This window comes from Pagrus pagrus (genome assembly GCF_965226575.1).
Source record: "Pagrus pagrus genome assembly, chromosome: 17".
Classification (NCBI taxonomy): domain Eukaryota; kingdom Metazoa; phylum Chordata; class Actinopteri; order Spariformes; family Sparidae; genus Pagrus; species Pagrus pagrus.
The window spans coordinates 19,098,508-19,126,014 of NC_140201.1; the positions used below are offsets into that span (position 1 = coordinate 19,098,508).

Consider the following 27,507-nt stretch of genomic DNA (forward strand, 5'->3'; position numbering starts at 1 on the left):
TCAAGGTTAACCATTTCTCCTAGCAACATACCTGTTATTGCATGTGTGTCTGTGTCATGCGTTACACAACCATGATCATGGTTCCTCCTCTCTGCTGTTGTCTTTAAATCTGTCATCAAACCCCTCCTATAAAGGTTCTGCTGTCATTTCCATCAAACTCAGAAAAAGGAACATCTTTGATCGCTAGCACAAAAGACACTTGAGCACATCAACCCCTGTCCCATACCCTCAGCTTTGTTACTGCTCACTTTGCTGCGCGTCTCTTTAACTGCCTATCCTTAACCAGAACACACAGGCACAGTGGAGGGCTTAGTTACAGTGCCAGCTCCTCGCTCCCTTTGAAGTGGAATGATTTAATCAGCCAACTCAGCATACTGAAGGACATCTATAAAACGCATTACGCTACAAACGCAGGGGTATGATAGATGGTCTCAGAGGAATACAAAGCTGCTGTGGCACACAGGGGGAAGTGACATGTTTTAATAATGGCTTCTCCTTTGCGTATCATGAATAGTGCACCCAATGAGGCCCCTTAGAGTACTAAGCCAGGTCTGAGCTCGGTGTGACACTCTGCTGGTGTCCAAGAACCACAGCGGGTAACACCTTAATCGGCTTTATCTTAGCATCGCCAGCTATATTAGTCTTTGCTGGTTTGATGGAAATATTTTATTGAATATTGAGTTGAGGGGGTAAAGGAATGGTTCGGCAATCTGTGTGTAAGCACAGCAAGTCTGCAGCATCAGATGCTCGAAAAAACAAAGCTTTTGTGAAATCACAAGCAATCTTTATTCAGATCTTAGTGATCCCTAACATTTATATCAATGGCATTATTGATTAGATTGATTTCTGGTCTTCCCTTTGATAAACACCATTCTATTCAGTACTTGGTTGTGTCTCTTTACAATCCTGAGATGCAGTGATGCTGAATTTACTAGCTAGAGTGAGTGTTAAAACAAACATACTCCCATTTCATCTGTATATAGCAGTTGTGTATGAAGTGTTAGACCATGGGACAAATGCTTTGAGAAGGGGGATATGCACACCTTCCTTCTAATGACTTAAATCCTCTGCATATTTACTCTATATTTACTCTATTTACAGCTAGCTGTGCCAACTCAAACATACCTGCCCGCTGTGTGATATTGGATAAGAATTATAGAATAAATCCCACTCATTTTGTTAATATGATAATTCATTCAACCATATGTGTCCCCCAGCAAGAGGCTTCACCTCATGCCAGCTGATGAAAACAACATTTGTTGGAGGTTATAGCTAAAACATTAAGTTTAGATAACAGAGATCCGGCTGACATGAAGTGGAACCACTTCTTTACACACCTTCACAGCGGGGAACTGCGTTATCCCACACCACGTTGCCATCCTTGAGAATACAAGAGATGGTTTGCGAGCCGTGGGTCTTAACAAAGCCCTCCTCACACAGGAATGAGATGGAACTGCCCAGCTGAAGGCTCTCACCAAACCGCTTCCCATTCACTGGCACACCCGGATCTGGGCACTCATTGTGGCGGAATGCTATTGAAAATGCAGAGAGGAGGTATGGTTAGTGAAGGAGAAGACATAGGTGTGAAGTGATAGTGTTCACTAAGTCACATAACATAAAATGACAAAATTTAAGGAAAACTGCTTTCCTGAAAAAGAAAAAAAAAGAAAAAACAACCCTTTCTTTGCTTTTTAAAAGGAACAAAGTGTCATCTTGTTGCAAAAACAAGAAACATAAAAGACCAACTGTAATTCTGCTTTCATTAATCCTTGTCACATGTCACACTGTCCGTGCAAAGATGCTAATTCCCAGGGAGCTCCTAAAATAATTACCCAAGTTTCTTGACAAAACTTTTCCCCACCTAATGTCAGCGTTTAGCAATGCCAGCATTTAACGAGAAGAAATTTGTTTCACTTAGTGAGTCACATTGATTCTCCCTGCTGCAGTGATTCCAGAGGGTGGGAAACCACACCGTATGCAGATCATCAGCGCCAGATGACACTGCTGAACGATAGGTGGAGTAAACAAACAGGGACAACTGTTTTCACACATCCTGAAAACTTTATCTATGTGGTTTCTCAATGAAACTTCAAGTAGGAACCAGTTAGAAAGGCCACATATAAAACACAGTCACACAAGAGGCATAACCCTGGAACAAGGCATGTAAACAAATACATCACCTGCGCCCATATCTCTCTCACTTACTCACTTGCACTCACTCTTGTACACACACACGCAGGTTGGTGACACATGTAGGTGTTGATAAATCCCTCTTCTGTATCCATTGGACCTAAACAGAGCGCCAGCCACACCTCATCCATCATGATCATCTTATTTATTAATGTGCCAAAAATCCCCTCAATACAGTTTGGCATGTCCTTAATTAACATGAATGATGGAAGTTGTCCGCTCTGCCCCACAACCCCCTTAAAAAACACTGCAGTTGGATGACACTGTTCTCAGGAACTAACCGTCATCTTCAATTAACTGCTCCTGACATTCATTCACCACGCTGCATTGGTTATTTATTTATTCATCTAACTTGCTAATTAATGCATTAGTTGCCATGTGTTGTCCACATTGCGGCTTCACAGAGGCACCTGGGCTGGGTTGATGGCATGTCTGCAAATGAGCTAGAGTCAGGGCTCAAAGGCATTATGGGTAAGCTGAAATATGTTATATTTTAGCTGCTATCTAGAATCAGGACATTTTACGTGCCAGCTGTTGCAGTAGACTGGATCAAAACGTCACAAAAAAATTGGCAAGTAGATTTTAGTCATAAAAATTGTGAAAAAACATGACGCAACTACACAGCAGGTACAAAGCAGAGCCGCTGAAAACAAATTGGTTATTAGGCCTATCTACAGAAATGACAATAATAATACACATCTACTACAATTACTACTAAGAGATGGGAACAGGAAATCCTGAACAGCCTGAACCGAGGCTCACTAGCGAGATCTTTAACTGGAACATTTCGCCCTGCATTGTACATCACTGGCTTAGTGACAGTACAATAACTATGATGCTCAGTGTAAATCATTTTCACAAGGAAAGAGAGCCTTGTTGGCGATTTGTACAAACCTAACTTAGGAACAAACTGGCTCATGAAACATTAGAATAGCACTCTGTAGAGTGCATATCTCAACCAAGGCCCAACAGTCCACTTTTGTACTCATAGATACCAGCCACTTAATATACCTGAACCAACCAACAAAAAAGCAAACAGACAGGAGTGAATAATATAACCTAATCTCCTTGGAGAGCCTTATATAGACTAGAAGCTAACCAGAAGTCAAAAATATCTTTGTTTCTGCTGCTAATGGTAGTGTCCCTGACCGTAACTCAGCACACAGGTTTAGATGTGAATGTCTACTTAATGTAATTTCTACTACATTCTCGCAAGTAGAGGAAGTCCTATGAATGAGGGGCTAGAGCTACAAACTAGACAATATGAAGGCAACAAACTAAAAAAGTAAAAAAAAATAACATTTTATTGCTTGTATTAAAGTGAGTCACTGCAGCTAATTTTAATGCCAAGTCTTATTGAGACAAACCTCCAAGCGGCAACTACCTATGGGCCAGCTTTGTGGCTTTACAGAGATATCTATTTTGAGTTGTGGAAGAATGCAAAGATCAGGCTAATTACACAACAGCACATATGCAATGGATGCAAAAATCCTGCTGCCAAAGCCTCACGATACAGTATATCCATGAAATGGGTTTACCAGCATGCAGCCAAAGTGTACTGCGTCAGAGTATAAAACCCATCTGGAATTTCCTCAGAAGTCAGCAGCTACCCAGAATAGAACATAATGAGCACTGCCGCAATGTATCTGTCAGGTAAGGATGCTGCAACGTTGTTTGGGTTTTATTTAGATGTCAAGTCTCTATTTAGACAATAAAGACAAAGGTTTTTGTCATTTCTCTGTATGACTGCGCGACTGTAAGGACTGTGTTGCTGATGGGCGGAAGAGTTTATGTGGTGCGGGAGACAAGGCGCAACGATATTGCGGATGATTCATGAGGCCACTTGCATGCACACCCACACACAGATAAACACATATACTGTACACATGCACAAACAAACTAGAATACACAATATCCAGTCAGGGTAGGCTTTTGTGATCAGCTTTAAAGACTTCACTTTATCTCCATTGGACTAACATTCAATACTTACTTGTAAATGTGATGTTAAAGCCTCTGTCCGTGTAGGTGTGGTCAGTCAAGAACTCTAGTCGAGCCACATGGGCACTGGTTGTTATAGAGGGGGGCAGGACATCACCAGAAAAGGTACCCAGGATAGGAGACTCCGCCTGACAAGAAACAGATAAAGATTTTCTGACGAGACCAAAGGTATCATGAACTAAAAAGGGAAACAAGTGAGAGAGTAAATATCTCCTACAGGGAAGTAGACAGATAAAATGACTATCAAGTCCAATGAGGCTGGCAGGAGGTTTGTAGCTTGTAAGCTTAATTGCGCAGGCTGCTTCTCCTATTGACACGCACAATGATTGATAGGCAGGTCAATAGGTAAAGTTGCAGAGCTATTCAAAGCAACCGAGGACAACAGCTTGTATTTCAACACTACCTTTCCCCCATCCTTGATGGAGAGGAAGTCAAACTGTTTCTCCATGCTGAGGTCGTTGAAGGCTAGATTGATTCTGCTCTCAGGGTTGGAGATGATCAGCCACACACAGTGCATATTGTTGCCATACTCCTGGGGGTAGTTGGGAGACAGCAGCACCCCCGACGGAGTGGTAAAGTTGAAGAAACAGGAAACTATAGGATTCATAAAGAGAGACAGACAGAGAGAAAAAGAAATAACAAACAAAGCAATATAAAATGAGTGTTGATAGGAGGCTGAAAAACATGGGGGAAATTCCCTTTACTTTTGCCGACTACAAAAGAATATGACCTGACCCCACTTTATTGAATCAGTAAAATTTCACCCCAATTCCCACATACTACTACTACTATCTGACAGATCATGGAGTAAGTTGCAATACATAAGACACAATTATAACCACCAACTTGTTGCTTTGTAGCATAAGCACATATACTGCATACGATGTCAGTAACTTATCTTTAGGCTCACAAAGGGCTTGATGGAAATGAAGGTAATGAGAAGGAAATATATCTGAACGTAAGGGAAGTCACCAATAACATCAGAAAACAAAATATGTTTGTGTATGTCACTTATTTTGTAGCAAAAGGGAACCATTTATCCACCATTATCTCTGAGGAGGGAGCCACTAGCAGCAATATCTTGTTTAAATGAGACCTGTGTACTGAAATAGGGAATAGAAGAAGCCTTAGCCTCACAAATTTTGACATGTAACCAGAAAATTTGTTGTTTCGAATCAATGTCTAGCTGAAACGAATGTGATGGCAATGAAAATGAAAAATACTCTCATCACCCTCCCTGGCCACCGTCAAGGCTGTCACTTGATCCCAGTTGCGCTAATGGATGTGCTTACAGGGCAACAGCACAGTACTTCGATGCTACTGGGCGAATGTAGCCTAACTTGCAAAGCCAGCCCACAGAATCTGTTTTGTACATGGTTGTCTGGCAGGCTGACCATGCATATGCTTTGTTAAGGAGTCAAATGAAAATGGCAGCACTGAGATTATTGACATTTGATGGGACAAACAGACCACCTTTGGACCGTCATGAATTCTGGACATGCTGTCAAATGTGTCATGTATCCATTGTAATTGGTTTCTACATAATTTGAGGCTATTAAAAGGAAAAGTCATGCATCACATTATTATAACACCGACTAGTTTAAATAATTTTTAAGAAGGTTTACCTCACTTTGCTGATTTGTTTCGCATCCAGGTTCATGGATGTATTAGTTGTCAGGGGATGTTCTATTAAAAACCGAGTTTACAAAATGTATGTAGGTTACCATCTTAGGTCAAGGGGCTGTACCCAATTGTGTGGAAGACAATTCCATTTCAACAACCTTGAACTAAACTGCAAGCGACAGCAGCAAGGGATGTTTCAGTTTAAACTAAAGAAACATGTTGTAGGGGGATGTGTAAGAACTTAAGTCTTAGTTGCTAACACAAAATACTACTTCATTCGCAAATGCACATTAGACAGGTACTTGGATATGAACAGGAGTTTTAAATAGTCCAGTTGTGGGAATAGAACTACCAGAATTTGCAGCCAAGATTGTTTTAGCCTTTTTAATATGAAATCAAGCAAAGTGAAACGTTTACTCAGCAGTGCTGGAGCAATGTTGGTTATAAATATTATCACCCTCAGTCTCAACTGAGACTTATCTCTACCAATGACTTTATCTCAGGTTTTCACTTTACACATGTGATTTGTTTACAACTAATTCTTCCATGTCTCCTTAGAAACTATTACCTATTTTATACAGTACAGTGCGGTAGGCAGCTAAACGAACATCACCTACCTAATTGACGTAAGTAAATTGCCCAAGGTAACAACAGTAACTAAAGGCTGGTGAGGTTCAGGAATGGTCAGATTATTTTTGTGTGGGTTTGAAGCAAAGGCACAAACACTGTGTTCCATCACAATGAATAAGGGATATACATAAATATCATAAGTTGGCGATTTGCATTTTTTATCATCATCTTACTAACAGTATCAACTTTAATTACAAAGGTAAGCATACAGAATTATGTCTCCATGACTAATATAGTTTATTAAATGTTAACTTAATACACCATGTTTACTATTGCCATGTGGATAAAGTGACTCTTTTGCCAGCATCCTCTATGTCATTCAGCTCAGTGATGTTTATCAAGATACTGCAGCTTTTTGTCCATCCTTTTATCTATAAATAAAACAACATTGGGCATTATCTGCATGGTCAGCTCTCTTTTGCTTTTCCCTTCACCCTCTTACTCTCTCACTCTCTGTGTTTGTCTTTCATGGCGTTAATTAACTAATAAGCGCCCCTGTTGTGTCAAAATCCACAGCCTCTGCTAGGCAAACTGTATGGATAATCTGACCATTTGTTATGCAGCTTTGCGAAAACATCAATATGTATGCACTCACACGTGCACACATGTAGAATCTGAATACCATAAGGCATCCAAGAACTTACAAACACAGCTTGGTTTCTTAGCCGACCACTGGTTGTTCTTTTGACAGGTGATGTTCTTCTTCCCCACCAGCTCAAAGGCAGGGAGACACTCAAAGTAGAGCCTGTCCCCGTGACGAAAACCTGTCCCCTCTCGTTTGCCATAAGCTGGGATTCCAGGATCTCCACAACTGCCTTGGTCAATTTCTGTGTAGGTAAAAATAAACACACAGGAAAGAATATTAAGTATGCAAAACTCACATTATTAATGGATCAATTTTCCTAGCAGAGACACATTAATGCTGGTTATACAAACAAAGACCTGCTTCTGTTATCAGCAATCATAACAGAGATATTAATTTAAAGGTCATAATTTAATTAACACAAGCCACTTCCCTGAATGTCCTCTATTCAACGTGCATATTATCTTATAAAGAAAAACTGTGTTGTTCAGCATCCTTGACAACCAGGGTGGCCCTGCAGTGGATGAGAAGTGTGTTCTCTCTAGTTTTCCGTAAAAAATGCTGGATAAATATTAGAGGGAGGGCGGATGCAAAGAAATAGACATCAACTCAAGGTTATTACTGGCTGCAGCCTCCAGCAGTTATTGACAAGATACAACCAGATAGGTAATAAGTGATATGAAGATGCAGGACCTCACACTAAATCAAAACAAACCACAGAGTGCTGTTTTCTCTGTTGTTACAATTTCAGGAAAATGTGGGTTTAGTTTATCAACACAGAGTTAGTGAGAAGAAGTGATTTTTATCCAAGCAACTATTGTGCCAGGAGAAAAGTCCTAATGTATTTGTTTCAATTCACATTTACATTTTACATTACATTATATTTATTTTCTTTTGCTGACTCTAGAGGTAAGAACAGTGAATTTGTGCATACGCATAGACAGGAAAAAAAATGCCTTCCCCAATCATTCTATAGGATGCTGTTCTGCAGCCTACTCTCAACTGTTGGATGTTGAAGCGTTCCAGCCACATATCCCCACACTCCTCTCCTCGGGGATAGGGGAATAAATCCTCACCTTATGGAAAACAACGTCGTGAATAGGATGTACTCTACATTATTTCCACCACTTATTACAGGAACGCTGACGTTTTCATCCAACCAGAGGATCAATGTCGATTTAATCCTTGCACATTCAGTGCACTGATAGGTGCTAGATTTGTCCAGCCTTGCTTTTCTTGAAAACATGAGCTAAGTGGAAATGGTTAGCCTAAATCGTTTTAAAAAAGCATTACAGCAACATCTTTATTCCCTCTTGCATGCATCTTGTTAGCTTATTAGGAATGTTATAACCATTGATGTTACTGTGAAAGTACATCCAGTGATTGTCAGAAATAGATCTAGTTTTTGTTAGTTATCATACTCTTAAAGCTACTTTAAGATATATATATATATATATATATATATATATATATATATATATATATATATATATATGTATATATTATATATTTTTTTTTTGTTTGTTTGTTTGTTTATTTGTTTCTGACACAATCTGTAGCATGTTGATTAAATAGTGTAGTGCATGCCAAGGTGGTGGTGCATTATTGAATTCTGTTTTCCAGTTCTGATTTTGGTCAGGCACACTTGGTCTAGGACAGTGGGACATTTCCCTCCTCTAGAAACATTCACGCACCTTGCAACCTTTGTCAGTGATTAACTGATAGGAGATGCAACTAATAAAAAATGATCGAAGTGGAATTTTAGTGAAGTAACAATAGCATCAGCAAAATGTGATTTTGTTTGTTTTCCTGATTTCATTCCCGATAATCATTTCCGTTAACTTAGTTTTGCTCCAAATTTCATCCTGCTTGTTTTAAGTCATTCTAGAAGTAGAGCCCACGTTTGAACCACTTGTGGGGGTTGCACTGAGTGAAAAAAAAGATACCTTCTGCAACTGCACAGCACTGTGACACCTCTAAAAGAGTGCTTGCTGTCAAGGGCACATGTTTTTGACAGAAACCTCAGTTGGGTAATGCATCCCCAGCTATAGTGTGTCATGGGTCTGGTCATTACTTCTAGCTTTGTTGAAACTGTGCATCAAAGACATTCTTCCTGTCTGGAGCCTCAGCTAAGACTGAACGGATGTTAACAATGAATGACTCAGCGAAGAGACACTGGCAAGACGGAGTTGCTTCTCCACTTTATGACATTAAAATCAACGTGATTTGCCTATTTTCTCGTCATGCATTCATTTTTAGTATAATTTCATTTGCCACTAAGTAGTCTTTAATGTCTTTTAATCCTGCCAAAGTGTCCCTCAGTGATGTTGCAAACCTCTTTCATCTGTCTCTCTCCCTTCCTGCAGATGTATACTACTGTGTGACAAACGTTCTCACTTGTGTCGGAAGCTAACCTGAGCACTTTCAGGTACGCACACAAACACACACGCATAGAACTCGATGACCATCCTTCTTCCTTAAAACCACATATGCCAATTTCATTATCGCAAGATTTATGCAATCGTCTTTCTTTTGCTCACTCTTCTTTCTACTTTTCCGAGGTTGCACATTGCAGATGGGAATGCTGAGGCATCCTATCGAGGCATCCGGATGGGGGAACACAGAGAGCGAATAAGCTCATCCATCCAGGAAATGATGGCAGGGCCTAATACGATTTTAAACCGCACCAGGGGTGATGCTGGGTATAAATCCATACTCAGCCCTAATGATGATCATCATTTAGAACACATATTTAGAGCTCACTGCTGTTTGGATGTATGGCTGTCCTGAGGCAGCCTCATTCACAAGACAACTCATTGATCTTACGTGGAAGTCACCTTTAAAAGGGGGAAATGCTGAAAGCCAATTTTGAGGTGAGCCTGTGAGAATTAAGGGGAAACGATATGAAGGAAATGTTTAAGATCCAACAAAAATGCATTGGGAGGAACTTGCTGGCTATGAGACAGACAGAATAATACATAAATGCATACATACATATGCAAATGCATAAACGCACACACATAGTTATACAATGACTTGTTTTGTCACTATAACTGACTCACTGAAGACCTCAAACTCCCTGCACTGGTTCTCTCAAGTAAGCACTCTCTACCCCATGGGTAGTACCTACCTTGAGGGAAATGAATGCAATAAATAAGAGCCCTTTGAAGTGTGTGTGTGTGTGTGTGTGTGTGTGTGTGTGTGTGTGTACATCGGTATGTACATGTGTTTCATGTGTATATCTGCTGTCATGCATATGTTTGTGAATGTATGTCTGTGTCTCTGTGTATGTTCTGTAAGAGAGCAGGCAGGAGTGAATGAAAACGCATTTGAGTCTCATGAATAAAGGAAGAGATGTAATGGCGTATTTGCTGTCCCTGTCTGTGTGTTTGACATTCCAGAGTAATCCAAGCATTGTAATGGGACTTAGACTCGCATTACTGTCAACAACTACATTGCAATGTCCTCAGGCCTAAAACCACAAAAGGACTGTAACAGTCAAGTTTATTGGTACTGTATAACCCAATATCGCATTTAATGTGTCAATGGCCAATACAGGCTCGACATTTCCATCACCAAATTAAAGCTTAATGTGTTAAGTATCTACAACAAGTGGAGCTAATTTAATGAGTAGGTGGCAATATAGTAATTATAAGCAACAATCAAAAGTACGAGCATATCTAAGTAGTTGGTACCAGCCTGATGATCAGAGGGCCAAGTGTAAATCCACTGTGATGTCACTCACTGGTTTGTGGACGAGTCCTGGCATTAAGGCTGTCGCCATCTTGGTTTATCCAAGCCAAAAGAGACTGTATTTGGACAAGAGGGTGGAGCTGGGGAGGATATCCTGACTAAATCTGACTGAGAACCCAAGGATGCCATGGTATGCCGTGGTAGCGACTTGAAAATCACAAAGTAGCAGCTCCCTAAAGCATACCCTGCTTTATCATCTACCTTACTCTACATCAGACCATGATTTATAAAATGAGCATCATGCTGTATTGCCAAAGACTTAAAAATAGTGACTGAGACCATAAACCAATTAGGAAACTGTTTACTGCGGTAATAAATCAGTTGAGAAGTAGCATCATTTTCTCATAAACTTACATACAATTGGATTGGACTGGAGTCGTCCCCTTGTGGTCATTAGAAAGAATACAGGTTTAAGGCCCTTTTAATTCAGCCAATGCAAAAGGCACAACATGCTCAACTTTCAACCATAAACTCTCTATTTGGTACAGCCTCAAAACACACTGCATTTACTATAGAAAAAATACAAACAACGTGACCTCTGTGTCATGTTGGTGCATCTATTTGCATGTGGGCCAAAAATAAATCCAAATGTTTCATGTAACACATGCTCAGTGTCAGTATAAAGTACTACAGTGGTTAGGTTCAGACCTACACATATGCATTAACACCTTTTTTGTTTGTGATTACAGTTGAAAGATTGAGGCCACAGCAGAGTGTGTGCAACCCGCACACGAATGAATGAGTGAGGTGGGAGTGTGTGTACTGGTATGACTGTGTTTCCAATTACACTTGATGATCAGGCTTAAAATACAAGTAATTGAGAATGCAAATTAGATTTTGGGTGCTCCAATCTGGGAGGTGAAGTGGTTCAAAGCGTTTCTTCCCCTTCATTAAGTAGAACTCATTGTTTTAATTACACTTTGGTTCAGCATGCTGCTCCACTTTCTCTGTTATTTTTACTGATGAAAAATAAGCATCTGTGGGCAAGGGAGAGAACTCGCTGTGCTTCTGAGAGGCAAACGGCAGACTTATCTATAACAAGAACCCTGGCAACTCCCCACACTCAAATACATACACAAAGACAAACAGAACACACACATACAAACTCACAAGCTCACGCTGTCGTTCCTTTTAATCTCTCTCGTTTTCACACATGCATGCAAGCACATACACATTAATTCGCATTTTTTTAAAGTTCATACGCGTGCACCCACGCACACACACACATTAGAGTATACCCGCACAGATACACACAGCAGGATTAGGCAACAGGACAAATTAAGAGCTATCTGCTGCATTGATGGCTCATTGACAATTCGTTTTACGAAAATAAGTGCCTTTGTTGTCCTGCTTCATTAGCACTCAAGGCTTGAATCATCTGAAAGAATAATTTGTGCATATTTGGAATGGAACCAGCAATTTGGGGCTTCATTCACGAGTTCTTGGTACATTATGTGTTTGATTTAAGAGCTTTGTAATCTAGCTGTTAAGATTCATGACAAAAGTCTTAAATGCAGCATCTCTGACCCCGATGAACTAAAACTCAGGGTGAGGATTTCAGGGATGGACAAAGTAACTGAGTCAGCTGAAGCAAAATGTGTTCTGTCAGAGCCCATGATGTCAGCTTTGAACAGTGAGTCACAAGGGCAAATGACTAACAAAGAGTGGATGCCCAATCAGGGATGATGTTAAATGAAGTTAATTTTTAGTAGTGTAGTTAATTCCTTAGTGTCTGCTCTATTGAAAGAGAGAGCCGAGTTCTCCAGCTTGTAATTCAGCTACATTTCCAAAAGCAAAAATTGCATCCCAAAATATATGTGCAGAGGATGTTATGGAAGAGACGACCAAAGAAATGCAACGGAGAGAGACCGAGGCTGCAGCTGTATCATGCCTCGAGGAGAGCAAGAGGATATGGCCAGCAGGGAACAAGCAAGGCAATTTCTGATGTTGGTTGCAAGAGCACGAAAGTCTTCAACTACCTATCAAGACCCTGTGCATAAACTGTATTTTCTATGGAAATGTGCCAGAAATGTCCCCAAAACTACTGGAAATACTGACCAGTGAATGTGTGTTCACTAGTGTATTTTAGACACACATACACTAGTCAGTATTTCCAGTAGACACTCGGACTGCAAAAGCTCAAAGATGTGTGAAATTTACTACGAGGGCTAGGAACTGTACAACCTGAAGAATGGATTGATACCAGCTGTCTGTGAACCACCTTCAAGCTTGGAAGATGTTTAAGGATAAGTTTTGCCATGTTTTATGTTGTTTTATGGTTTGTTTTGTAGGTCAGCCTGTTAAAATAAGCGTTGGCATGTTGCTTAACTATTGTTGCTGTTGTAATATTGACATACAATCAAGAGAAACTGTGTGAACATTAGCCTCATTTACAGCAAACAAAGTAACGAGTAGGAGGTTGGATGTGAGTCTTTTGTCACGTTGCTTGTATGTTATGTTATGTATTTATATACTGCAACACTAGATCAGTTAGCATTAGCTTTGTGGTTTCACAGTTCCTCGCCAGTGTGTGGGTGTGGGTTGGTATATTGCTGCTGTATATAAATTTACTTGGTAGACATGTCCTGTGAAAAAGAAATGATCAAACTGCAGGAATTTGCTTGCTTGGCAGCCTTGTGTAACTTAGATTAGCAGCTGCTAATGTGCTCAGTAGGCGGGGAGTCAGAAAGTCACACGGAATGCATCTCGGTACACGTAGGCACTGCCTGCACAGCTCTGTGAGCAGGAGAAGTCACCTTTCTCAGTCAATATCGGAAAATTATTGCTCCAATTTACTAAATGTACCACCAACACTCATTGGACTGCCACATGAAATGTCCTTTTAATTCTACGTGTGGTTAGAAGTGAAATGTGAAATGCTGTGAGCAGGCCAGCACTCATCCCACTGACTGACAAATAGTGTTTGAAGCATTCTTACCTTCATAGGACACCTTGAAGCCCAGGGAGCCACTGGTGTCATCTGTTTTGAAATTGAGCCACATCTGGTGACTGGTGCTAACCACAAGGTCTGGAGTGGTGGTGCCAGACAGGCTACAAAAAGAGAGACAAGAGGACAGGTTCCTAAAACAGAAATACATTTAAAGACTGTCTTCAATATACTTTAAGTTTGTGCTAAATATAGTTTGTCTGCAAGGTGTGTCAAATCTGTGTGAAATCAGTCGTTTCAATCATTATAAGCCGTGCTTGCACTTACTGCAGTGAATATGGTGTCACTTTAATAGCCAAAGGCCCTGTTTCCACTGCATCATTAAAAAACTTAATGCAAGCAGCAAAACAACACCTGAAGTGATATATTAAACTATCTGACTTTTCTCATCAAAGAAATACGCTCTAAAACTGTTGCAGGCAATTTCAGTCTGAGAAGCCTTTTTTTTTTTTAATTCTAACCCTTTTATTCAAAACAGTTGGGGACAAGAAAGTGGAAAATGAAGGCAAGATCAGTCAATGCCACAGAAGTAATTTAATCCTATTTGAATAGTAATTCCACCCAACTCTAATTAGGAAGTGTGTAGCTGCAGAGTAAGTGATTAAGGGTTCTAATTTTAGTGATGGCACACAGAGGATGGTGGGAGTAGTGAGGAAGGAGTGTCTAGATAAGTCAGGTCCATGTTTTTGCCCTTTCCTGCAGCCATCTAGTAATTTGATGAGTTCCTGCAAAACTTGTTCACACATATTTAGGAGGAAAGATGCCATATCTACAAGCACCAAGAGTGTACCAGATTATAGGGATTTTACCCTTGCATCGCCAATTTCTTGTCCTGTGAGCAATACTAAAACGAAAAGCTTGGCAACCCATTTTTCAGATGATATGCTGCTTAATTTATCAAATTAAATTCCATTAAGCTGAACAACAACCAGTATTTTTCTTTTAATTTTCTTTCATTTCTATAAACACAGGTGTGAGGTATGAACAATTCTAACATCCAAAATTGTAAATTTGGTCAGTGTGTTATAATAATAATGAATTATATAATGTAATGTAAACATATAATGTGCAAGCTCATCACTGTCTAAAACACTATGCTTGCCTGTGGCTTGTTTAAGGTAGGCTCATGACAGTTATGTCCTTCCCACACAAGGACATCATTTTCTCTGTGGGGAAAAATGTTTGTGGCAGTTTCCCACCAAATTGTTCTCTTCCATTATCAAGCTGTCAGTGCACAGTGTCTTTCAAGTGAAGGAAAAGAGCAGATTTGATTGGTTGTGACTCACTGCCTATTAACCACCACATTTATGACTGCGCTGCAGTCGGGTCACATGCCTCTGACCTTAATGTTACGAAAAAAATAATTCCCTACACCCTGCGCACGCTTGCCTGCACCACTTATTCCCAAAATATAGTCCTGAGTTAAACTGTGCTGAGAGCTGCAGTATATTCTCTGGTCCTAAATTGCTCTTGTTTGTTTGAGTGCAAGAGGGCATCCGATCTCAATGACAGAACTTCTCGCTTTCAGATCATAAAGGAGGCGATAAGGACAGAGGCAGTTCTTAATTGAACAGATTAGGTCACTTTCGGTGTTTGTGCAAGTATGTAAGCAAGTAAACAAAAATATTAAAGTGAAAAACCCTCCCTTCACAAACCTCTCCGTCATTTATCTCCCACCTACTCCCAGTTCCCACCCAGGCGAGGCGGCCTCGCATAAAAATTGATCTATAAAAACTTTATTAAGGTGGTAAATTTCAGCACAATTAATAACAACATCCTGTGAATTGTTATGGAGCATCTGCTAGCGCAAACTCCATTAGGGGGCATCAATATGCAGTTTGCAATGCTTGCACCACATGGCTGTGATCTTGTTTTTTAACACTGAAAGGAGTGATGATTGACAATGTGGTGTGGTATCTATTTTTCATGCACTGCTGCATCAGGTGGTGATGAAATGAAAGAGAAACAGTACAAGAGAGAGATAAAGGGCTAGAGGCTAAAGGAAAGAAAGAGGGTTGCTGCTGGCTGCAGGGAAGTGGAGGGTAGAAAAGGCATGTGTGGCAAAAAGAAGAAGGATTTAGAGGGAAGAGAGTAGCAAAACAGAATATGATTATATAGAACATGAGTAGCAGAAATGTAAGATGAATGCCGGAGACGACAGCAGGGAGTAAAAGCCACAAGTTAGAGAACAGAGGGAGGATTAAAGGCAAAAAGATAGAGGTCGAAGGAGTCACTCACACGTGGAAGATGGTCTTCTGGTCTCCCACCACCTCGCCGTCTCCCACCGTCAAGGTGTCATAGCCCCGCTCCAGGTCAAAATCCTCAAATGTCAGCTTGATCACCTAGACAATAGCGGGGACATTGCCAAGACAACCGTAAATGACAGATGCTTGAATGCTCCTGACACCAGGTGCAGAGGAGAGAACCCTTTCCATCTGTGACTTTCCATCCCTTTATCCATCCATCCATCATCTTTCAATCTCTTTTGCATGTGTCTGGCACAATTACATTCCGATGTATGTGACAGCTGTGTTTAATACATGTAAAACATCTATCCTTTATTGTTAGCGATTGATTTTTTTTCTTATATATTCAAACTAGAGCCCAACTAACACCTGATTTTTGGGGCTGATGCCAGGGTATCAATATATCAGCTAACATCTCTTTTGACAAAGATATGTAATAGTGACAGGATATCTTGCAGTCTAACAATAGACGTTGTGGTCCAAATTCACATTAGTGCAGCGAAACATTAACTTCAGCAGTTATTTAGTATCTTTAAGTAACCCAGAGTATCCTTTTCTGTATTATGTTCTGCAAAAAAAAAAAACAACATATACGCAAATACCAATATTTTTGTGATAGGTCAATATCAGCTGATATCACTTCTAATGCATACGTACCTTTACAAGTCTCAATTCATCCAATCACAACCTTTATAGCCTGTTTGTGTAAATAATCACAGAGATGTTGTTGGAAGTATACATGATGTGTGTATACATGTGTGTGTATATTTTGCTACATCTGACTTCTAGTCTGGTGATGATAAACCCTCTCCCACTAATCAAATATCTGCTTACCTGTCAGACGGTCATCATGACCCTGACTCTTTGCTCATCAAATCAGCAGGTTACAGATGTCTTTGTGGCCCACTTAGCCAGACTTACAATGACTTTTAGTGCATCAGGAGATGTGGCAGGGGAATTGAGGTTGTCCACAAGGTGAAAATATGCATTACAAAGGTGACACAGAAGTTTTTAAAGATTTATGTATTGGATTTTAACACAGAGGGAAAAACAGACCTATTCATTACATCTCATTTCTATGCTGTGGGAGACAAAGTGGAGCGAGTTAAGAAAAACAATAACTGTAACCTCGCTGAAGGAAGAAAAGGCAGAAAAACAAAAAAAAAGGTTTGATTATGATAGTGCAAAATGTTGATCAATAAAGACAAAAAGCAGGACAATATGGGAGACTAAAATATATATAAAATAAAAGTAAAGCAAGGACTGTCCTTGTCTCCTATTTCAAATTGGCTGCCACTGATTTCCGCCAAATTCCTAATGTTTTCAGAGGACTGAGAGGACCAGGCCTAATGAAAAAGCTTATATAAATGCAAATTGCATTCTGTCCTATGTTAAACCCAGCGCCTAATGAAAATTGCAAGGTGGATAGAAGAGATGGATGGTGTGTAGGCAAAATAGGTCAGATCACTCGATAAATAGAGTTTCATACCACAAACTCATCTCCCATCAGCCAGCCAACAGGTGAGGCACAGAGAGGGTAGGAAGTGACATAAAGAAGAAAAGCACAGCCACCATATACATATACACTTAATACAGTTTGCCATCTCTGACGGCATGTCTGACATTTTAGTTGTTCAGAACGAACAACCCCTTGTCCCTGACGCTGATGGATAAACACTTAAAAGATTGTGAACTAAAAACAGCTGCATTCAGTACCCTCAGGACATTATGGAGGAGCAACACTTGATAAGAGCCCACATTAGTCATCATGCCATAAGGTTGCATTTAGGTCTAGAAGAGCCGCGTCGCGTCCTACCCACCTCCCTTTGCGGTTCCGCCTCAGTCTCCTGCCTGACCTAACGTCTCCTCTGGCTGGGCCTATGCGCAGAGGCAAGAATAGAAGGCCATTATGTCTCTAAACAGAATGAACAGCCTCGCTCCATCTTCATCTGGACTAGACACGGAGCGAGAGACAGTCCAAAGTACCGTTGTCTGTTTCAGCAGGCTGCCAGCCAGGTATACCCAAGGGTGTCTATGCATGTGTTTGTATGCATGCAAGCAAAGGGTGGGTGAGCATTGGATCCCACTACCTCCTTTGCCTACCTCTCACCTCATATAGCCTCTCCTTCACTCGGGGGAAGTGCAATCGGAGAACAGATTTGTAAAACCGTTTTGTTCGAGTTCAGAGAAGGATATTTGGCAGAAAAGCAGCTGGGTGGCCTTGAACACAACTCCAAAGTCAGTGGTTGGAACAGAGTGGCTATGACACTGTCAAGATATCGTCTGAGCATGCTCTTAAAACCTCTCCATTACTCGTCTGTCCATTTCAACTCTTTTCTTCTCTCCCTCACCACAGGTGTTTCTAACAACTCTCTTTGTCTTCTGTTGGCTCTGTTCCAGTGTTCTTTTTCCCCTCTTTCATTTTCCTTATCGCTCACATTTTCTCTATGAGAGCCTCTGTCACATGGTGTGTTCAACAGCTTCCAAAATGTGTTGTAGAAATTATCAAAAGTATAAAATGAGTTCAGTGTGTCAGAGGACAGTTTCCTGTGGAGTTGCTCCCTGAAAGGTGCACACACACCAGTCAACTGCTTTTCAGTTTGCTGGCAGCTAAACACGCCTCTTAACATGCCACTGGAAACTGGAGATCACAGCAGCAAAGTTGAATTAGCACTGCACTGTTGCTTTATTCCGAGGTTCAATGACTTTTACCTTTGATGCGTCTGTGGATGTGATGACCCAAGTGCAGTTAGCATTGTTGTCATACTGGACCGGGTAGTTTGGAGACGTGATGACGCCACTTGGTCCTCTCAACTGACCTCCACACATTGGTGCTGCAAGAGAAGACAGAGAGGAAAAAATGTTTTTTTAAAGGCAGTGTCTCATTTATAAACCACAAAAGACAAAGTATGTGTTAGTCTTGACAGTGTTTAGCTGCTAGCTGTGCCGATTCATCCCTAAACCGCCTCAGCCTCCACCTCCACCTCCACCTCCACCTCCACCTGTTAAGGTTTCTTATCACTCATACTAGTGATTTCGTGCCTTGTGCATTTTGTAGAAAATATATGTATTTGTTTTTTGTTTTCTGTATTCTCTTGAAAAACTCCCATAGGGGTTTACAACTGACCCGTGCTTTAGAAAGTTGAAGCTGTTTGGCAATTATAACATAAAACCATCATCCAATTATAAACCAGAGAGCCATCTAAACAAAATCAGCTGCTGTGCACCCTCTAAACACTTGACTCGCCAATTTAGTGTGGCACTGTGAAAAATAGACTAATGAAAACTTCAATCAAACCCATAAATCACAGAGATTTTCAACAGGTCTAAAATATACTGGGTAGATCTTCTTTTTTTTTCTCCCCACAGATACTGTCAGGCTAATTTATAACAACAAGATAACAAAGTAGATGACAGATAATCAGTCTCACTTAATGATCCTCTGCAATTAGGTGGGGTACATATTAAAGTGTATGTAAGGGAAATGTTGGCATGGTTAATATAACCAAAGACAATTTAAATATCACACCTTAATACTCATTGAAATAAGTAGGTGAGCAGTTAGCAAACCAAGCTTTAAAGGACAATGTGACTTTTCTATCAAAGCCTGAGGGTGTCTGCATGGCAGAACTGTTAAACACCCCTTCAAATTAAAGCAGAATTCTTAATGACTACTTTAAGAGAAGTGAGTGTGTACGTGTGTACATACGTGGGGGATAACCTGAAAGTTTTGAAAAGGGCCCATAGAGCTACCCAGATTTTAATGAGTTACGTCTAAGAGAGGTCCTTCGGGTGTTTGAGCCCAACTCAGTGGCTCCATGCTCCACCCTTCTCCCACCATATCACCCCTATTAAAATGTAAAAAGAACTTTGGCGAAGTTAAGGGGAGAATAAAGTAATTAATTTGAGTTGTGCTGACAGTGAGGGTGACCTTAATGAAAATAATACAGCAGTGAGGAAGTCCACTGACGCTATCATACCCCCTCCTATTTTTTTTTTAATCACGGGGATCATTGTGCTTGATACACTACACTCTGTGTGTTCAGTGATAGACATGAAAGTGCAGCAGGCCACCCAGCAATACAAGTCCATGACGAAGAAGAATTGCAGAAGCTCGGTGTGACCAGAAAGAGTGTCATTGAAAAGGGAGCTGTGAATTTCATTTCAGAAGAATGAACTTGCAGCCAGAAATGAAGTTTTTTCCTGTGCTAATGATAGTGCTGTTCAATTAAATGATGACTAATGCTAATTCAGGACACAGATCTTCAATTATTTCGGGATGATGTTTAATCTTCATTGAGGCAGAACAAAGGCACAGAACCAAATGTTAAGTGAGGATGATGGAATGAGATATTCTTAAAGGGCAATTTCACTGACATTGTTGTGGATGTTATGTCAATCTTGGATGTTTCTTCACATAAAACAGAAAACAACAACTGAATGTGATGCTGTGGCCTGCGCTCAAAAGTGGCTCAATCCTTTTTTGTGTTATTTTTTTTAGTTCAAAGAAGCATAGAAGACAAAAGAGTCGGTACAAAGCCTGCATCACTGTGTTTGATGTCACAAAACAAAAAACCTGAAAAGCAGGTGACTGACGGTAGCTTAGATAAAACAAAGCACTGTCAAAACCCCCACCCAAATAATCCTTCTGAGACCCCTTTCCTTAGCGCTGTAATTTAATTTTAGTACAATTGGATCAGTCCAAGACCATAGACAGCGGGGGTGTCCGTGTAAAGCTAGATTTTTGAGAATACATTAAGTGAAGTGGAGTTCCAACAAAAGCGTATAGGTGAGGGGATAAAATGCTGCAGGTGATTACATTAGCCAAAAGTGTGGGAGATTAGGGTGTTGAAAAGCTCTAATGGGGAAATGTTACAAAATGGCTGACATAGATCTTCCTAAATGTGGATAAAAATTCCCTCTATTGATCTATTTGAATGAAAATCACAATATTTACCCTACCACTGACACACTTCAAGGACAGTTTCATATCTGCTGTTCTGTCAATGCATTTTCTGATGTTGTGATGTATCCACATCTTGCCCTCAACATTTTTGTAGAATTGTTTGGCTTAATTACTCCTACATTTTTGAGTCATCACTCAGCACTTTGTAATTACAGGGCCCTATTGGCGTAATGACAAATCATTTGGTGCTGTCAAATCACTGAAAGAGATAATCAACCAACACCACACCTGCCATTCTGAACGTGCAATTAATAATTTTTTGCCAACCTGAGGTACAGAAGTCATTACTAACACAAGCCCTGCACTGTCCAAAGATTCTTCATTTAACATTTTTTCTCAGTCTGTATTTAGTGCTTTCAGATTGCCACTGATAATCAGGACTCTGTTGAATTGAAACTGAAAACAACCCCCAAACCAGGATAAAAACGGTTTGGAGCATTACTCTATACATTTTGCAGTAGGAGCTACTAAACTGAAGTACTTAAGTAACAACTGGTATGCTGAACATGTCTTATTAATTTGAATTTCTGAATATTGGGTGAAGAATTTTTTACTTTTAAGCTCTAAGGGAACACTACCAGTAATTTAAAGTAAAACATTAATAAGTCCTGCTCTGATGAATACACTTCGCAAGTCAGATACTCATCAATTGGACCAATTATACTAGCAAAAGGAAAAGTCATGAATCAAATCTACTCTGATTAATTCAGTTCACTGATGCTGAAAACTGAAACTGAGGAGCAAATGAGCATCAGGAACACTGTACAGGGAGCCTGACCGCTCTTCCTGCCTGTCACAAAATGGTCAGAAGTGAGGAAAACGTGAGTGATGGGCAGAGCTGTGCCGGCATGGCTAAACAGCAGGAAGCTAAAGGAATGCTGGCCAAAGGTCAAAGTCAGGCCAGTCACAATAAAATGGTGAATACTGAATGAGTAGACAAGAAAATGGACTGGGCATACTCACAAAATGACAGCACACTCACAAGCAAATACATCAACACCAGGGCTCCTGACTATGAAAATATAAATGAAGGTCACACTGGGACTACTGCCATTATACACGTGCACAGATGAACAACTCATTGGTTGGTCTTTACCTCTACAGATGGGCCGATCGTCACTCCAGCCGACATAGCTGTCCGTCACTCTGAGACAACTGATGCTCTTTGAGCCCTGCAGTTCATAACCTTCGTCGCAGGAGAAATGCACTGTGGCTCCTCGCCTGCGGTGAAATTGTATACAGGGACAAACTCGTCACCATCAAAAAGCTCTCTAAAATTCACAATTTAGCGCTGAGAGTGCAGGTGAGGTTAGAGTAACAGGAAAATATGTTTACTCCGGGGGGAAAAATACATATATTTTCTTAGACTTCCCGGCTGTGACTTCCAAAAGTGCTGCATTGTGGGAGACGGATGTTACCCATTTGTCTGTGTTACAGCTGACCACTGGTAGAGACAATAGCTCTGACAGAAATGAAACTGAATAATCCCACTGGCAATATCAGCATCCCACAGAGGCAGCCTATTAGTGTGCAGTGGCTCAAATGGAAGGTGTTTCTTAAAGTGTACACATTTTTCTATCTGGTTTGGCTGCAGTGGCTTTATGGGGCATGACATTGGGTAATGTGCTGTACGCTAGAGCACATTTCAAGATGTAGCCCCTGATTTTGTTATTGCACCCAATAGTGTCCTCAAATTTCAAAATGTCCTCCCAGCTCACTCTTGATTAAAGCTCAACTGTGAAAAAAGTTAAATTATTAAGAAAGTTAACTTTGGAAATTATTTGGGCCTGGATTTAAAAAAGCACAATTAAAATACTGAGCCATTTCTGACATACTGTACATGAAAGTTGTCCCATTATTAAAAACAGCACATTTTAAACATTAAGAAACCAAATTAAAAAGAAAAAAAATCTATTTTGAGGACACACAGGAAGCAGAACTAATTAAAATTGTGATATTATTTAATTTTCAGACAAGACAACTGAACTGGAAATTAAATACTAGAATAAATGTAGAGTAAAAACTTAGCAGCAAAGACCACCCTTGTACCACTTACATGACTTAATTAGGCCTTGATGATTAAATTAGAAAACTGTGTTAAAGGTTGAAGCTACTCATTTGAAGAACTGTGACAAAAGTCATATCCAAAAATGAATGCAATAATTGCAACAAAGTGTTGATAGAAATTCCTCTGACATTTCTTTCACAACCCAACTAAATTTATACTGTACTGCCAATATAGTCAGGTTGTATAGCTAATATAGCCAAATAGTGTAATCGTAAAGGAAAGTGAGGGAACATGATAACCATCTTTTCTAACCAAAACTTGTTTTTTGTATCATTAACGTTATGTCAATCAGCATGTTCTTGTTCTGGAATCTTTCATCTTCTCAGTTAGTACTTCCAACTTAATTAACTGTTTCTAAAATCTCTATTCACTTGCTTTTACCTGAAGTCTGAGCCTTTTCTTTTTCCTCGATCTGGGATCCCCGGGTCTGGACACATGTTGTGCCCCTGCGCTACGCCCATCTGAGACACTAATGGAAATAGACAACAGAGAAAAAGATGAAGAAAGTACAGATTATCTAACAAAGGAAAGTCTAATCAAAATTGTTTTGCAAAAAGATTTATGAAGGTCCTCAGTTACAAGTTTTCACTAGATAGTAGAAGAACACTTACCTGTCAGGTGTGAAAACGGTTAATAAAGACGGTGCTCTAACCACACTCTGACTCAAGTAAGAGGAATTACTGGATTTCCATTTGGCAGGCAGAAAGACATTACTAACGTTTGTCTAGATGTCTATGTAAAGGTCTTTGACAACAAGTTTCCAAAAAGAACTTAAAGGCAGATAAAGTATATTAAAGTGCATTGTTATAATTTTGTTTGTTGTTTACTACCTGCCATCTGGTGGTCACGATTCACTTAATGCCTCCTTATCATAACATAACAGTGCATTGCACAAGCTATGCATATATGGTTTAGTTTAGTTTCAGTGTATTAACCAAACGGTGACAATCAAACAGGTACTGTACAATCATATAAGACATAATGGATAAAGGGACACTGTAATGAGGTAACTAAAGCTTGAGAAAAGGGGCCCAGACATAAAGCAGATATTAAAATATATGTTCCCCAACAAGTGTATGCAGTAACATATACCAAATGCAAAACATCCAAGGCTAACCAAAAACCCTAACCCTAACCTTGGTTTAAACGTTCATTTGGCATAAAACTTGACTGTATCCCTACTTAATGTCTAAGTACATCTTATGCCAGTACATATTCGTGGTGGTGCTCTATTCAATCATGTCACTGGGTGCAAAACAGTGGAAGTTAAAGTGTCAGAAGGTGTCAAACAAACTTGGCCAACCAGGAAAGCCCATCTGACTGACTGAGAGGGGTCAAAGGTATGCAGGGCTGAAGCGATGTGACACCTGCTCATTGGCCACAGTCCCAGTTTGAGGCAAGACAGCAAAGAATGTAAAACAAGGCTCAGTGGTGTCAACAGAGGTAATGAAAGAAAAAGCAGTTACTGTTGAATAAACAGAAGTGGAGGACAATGTAATGTGACTGTCAGGCTTACTTAGATCTTGTATTTTGCACTATCCCCAAATAACAATTGGTTGACCCCGGCATTTGATGCAGTAATCTAAAAGATATCATAAAGAGTTATATGCACATCAATATTTGATTATAGAAGCAATCAGTGATTTGGAAAGAGAGATTTAGTCAAGTAATTCAGTTTTTGCAGGGAGTGTTAATTGATAATTTTCTCATTTGAGAGAGATTTTCGTTATTGCACACTGGGAAACATTGCTTTAGATGTGAAAAAGAAGAATCAATACAATATGTTTGCATGTTACAGCTGAAACTAGGCTGTTTTTGTACAGACTAATCATTTGCCAAGGTCGAAATAGAAACATTTTCATTCATTTTTCAGTTTATAGGAAAAAATGCAAGCAATAATCCACTCTTTCCATTAGTGGTCTGGTCAAACAATGCTAAACAATAAAAAAAAATACTGGAGACATGAAAATGTAAAGTGGAAGAATGTAACAAGAAAATGAAAAGCATTAAAGCAATGGTAATGAAAGAAAAGAAGTAAAAAGTTATTTTTCTGAGAGACATAGGGATTGAAAGCAAAAGATAAAGTGGGAGGCAGAAGTGGATAAAATGAATTGTAAATGGCCTTGAGGCAGGATTACCATTAATGCACCTCTTTTTTGTTCAACAGGTTGTTCTTAAACCCTTCTACATCCATCTCTCTGTGCCACTCTAGTCCAGTGACTCATGGCTGTCAAGTTGTTAATGTTACAGATGTTCAAATAAAGCTGGATGGGATAATGAACAGTGAACTCAGACAGAAGGTGAGCGAGAACAGAGAACAAGGGCAAGGAAGACTGCCATGGTGAAAAGAAAAACCAATGTAATTACTGCTGTCCATTTGTTATTAGAACTGCATCTCTAGCACAGATTGCGTGTCCTTTGTGTCTGTATCTCTTACAACAGTCAACATTCACCCTGTTCTCTGGCCAAGAAGTAGGAAAAAAAAAACTTTTACATGACTTTGAACAAGAGCAGGACAGGTAAAGCTGAACAGGACTCTCCAGGTATATATTCCAGTACACTGAAATACAAGTTGTGCAGACAGCTGTTGTTACATTTTAAGACTGGTGGATTTCACAGGCACATTCACTATCCAGGATCTTTGTTTCACTTGTATTGAGCCCGAAGTCACTTGTTCAAGCAATTCTGCACAATGAAATAGAAAGTTCAGTTCCAACTGCAGCTTTACCTGCTGCTTTGTCCTTGAGCAAAAATGTTTTAGCCCGGAACGGTACTGTGGACTTTACCATGATAGTCAGTGGTATCTGTCTGTAGTGCTGTGAGAAAAGTGAGTTGGTGTAACTGTCAGGGTTTTCACCCAAGATGGATAAGGGCAAAAGGTATATGTTATAAGAAGAAAAAAGATAGCTTTCTTTTAGGGCTGGGTAATATGGCCTTAATAATAATGATATTGCAATACCCTTTATCTCCTCAAAAGAATAAATGCTAGGACTGGCTGACAAATTCAAATATCACAGCATTTTTGACCAAATATCTCAAAATCAATATTGCGCTGATATTGTAAGAACGGCTATTTGTACTTTCACAATACATTAACACAATCAGGTTTTTGATGATTATTATTATCAGTAGTGTGGATTTAATGACAAAATGGGTAAAGGAAAGTAATAGCACAAGTCTAACAGTCTGCTAAGTTCAGAGAATTACATCACTGTACTGTAATGCAGCCTTTAAAACCAGGAAGAGACAACACTTATACCATATCATGAAATCCAAAATCTAAGACAATGTATGAACTCACATCACGATAGCGATATAATAGCAATATATTGTCCAGCCCTACGATAAGTGAGAGATGTTTTGCATTTTGTCATATTGTGCCATGTAAATCTCAGTCTGCATGAGTATACTGAACTTTAATCTCTGAGTTTATTGACTGACATTATATATTGCATTGAATTCATACTAGTTTATTTAGAAAATACTGTTGACAATAACAGTTTGTGACTTACACACTGATATCTTGTGGTGGTTGTCTTTGCTAGGCAACATCTTGACACCTCGAGACTTAAGTTCAGTCATCTTCTTCACTGTGGAGGAAAATGGAGCAGAGAGACATTTAAGACAGCAGAAAGTGCAATAATGACACCCACACATATAAGCAGAGCCTTAATGTTTGCTGCAGATACAGTATAGTATATATTGTACCATAAATCATTCCCCACACCCACTCCAGCAGTTCTGAGAAAGCAATTAAACGAAAATGTCCTGTCCTGCCCAAATAAGAAAATGAGTAAACATTTTATGACGATAAAACCAAACTTTAAAGGATCTATAACATCTATATGTTAAATGTTAGTCCATAAAAGTTAAATATTTATTTTCCATTTAAGGAGAGAGCTCAACAATGTACACTTTTGTTGCAATCTTGTGGATAGAACAGTGCAGGGAATAACATATTCATCAGATAATTAGGATTAGAATGCAGGGTATACATAAGGAGCAATACCAGTCATTCACATACAATAAAAAGATAAGGTTTAATTTATTGAATTTGTTGATAATTGCAAAGAAAAAACAACAAAGCCATCATAGCAAAGTGAAAGGCTCATCTAAATGCATATTTATTCATCACTTTCAAAAACATCATCAGCATTGTCTGTGCACCCCTTCACACTCATCCCATTTAATTACTTTGACGGTTCCTGACAATGGAACTTTACTTGTTTTGCACAAATGTGATTCTTATCCTTTTGCTCAGTTTCAGCTGCATAGCAATCTAAAGCAAATCTGAGCCATGTGTCAAAAAGTCTGTTTATCATGTGTCTGGAATGAAAACCAAGAAGCTCTTCCTTTGTTTCCAGATTAGAAATCAAGGAAAGGGATTCTCATGATTCTAGTCAGGGAACCAAGCTATTAGGTGAAGGGTTTGATGGGGTGTGGTTTCCGGTGCGGTAAAAAATAACAGAAACCGAACGAGAAAATAGAATGAATTGACCAAAA

The 27,507-nt window shown here is 39.7% G+C and overlaps 1 protein-coding gene across 1 annotated transcript in view; it reads right to left on the reverse strand.

Annotated features, from left to right (window-relative positions):
* The window catches only part of csmd2 (CUB and Sushi multiple domains 2), a 241,166-nt gene that overhangs the window by 95,984 nt on the left and 117,675 nt on the right, over nt 1-27,507 (reverse strand). Inside the window, 10 exon segments of the mRNA XM_084379183.1 lie at nt 1,338-1,532; nt 4,181-4,316; nt 4,592-4,782; nt 7,086-7,268; nt 13,716-13,828; nt 15,963-16,066; nt 18,683-18,804; nt 22,033-22,157; nt 23,386-23,473; nt 26,517-26,594. Coding sequence (XP_084235309.1) covers nt 1,338-1,532; nt 4,181-4,316; nt 4,592-4,782; nt 7,086-7,268; nt 13,716-13,828; nt 15,963-16,066; nt 18,683-18,804; nt 22,033-22,157; nt 23,386-23,473; nt 26,517-26,594 — 1,335 coding nt within the window.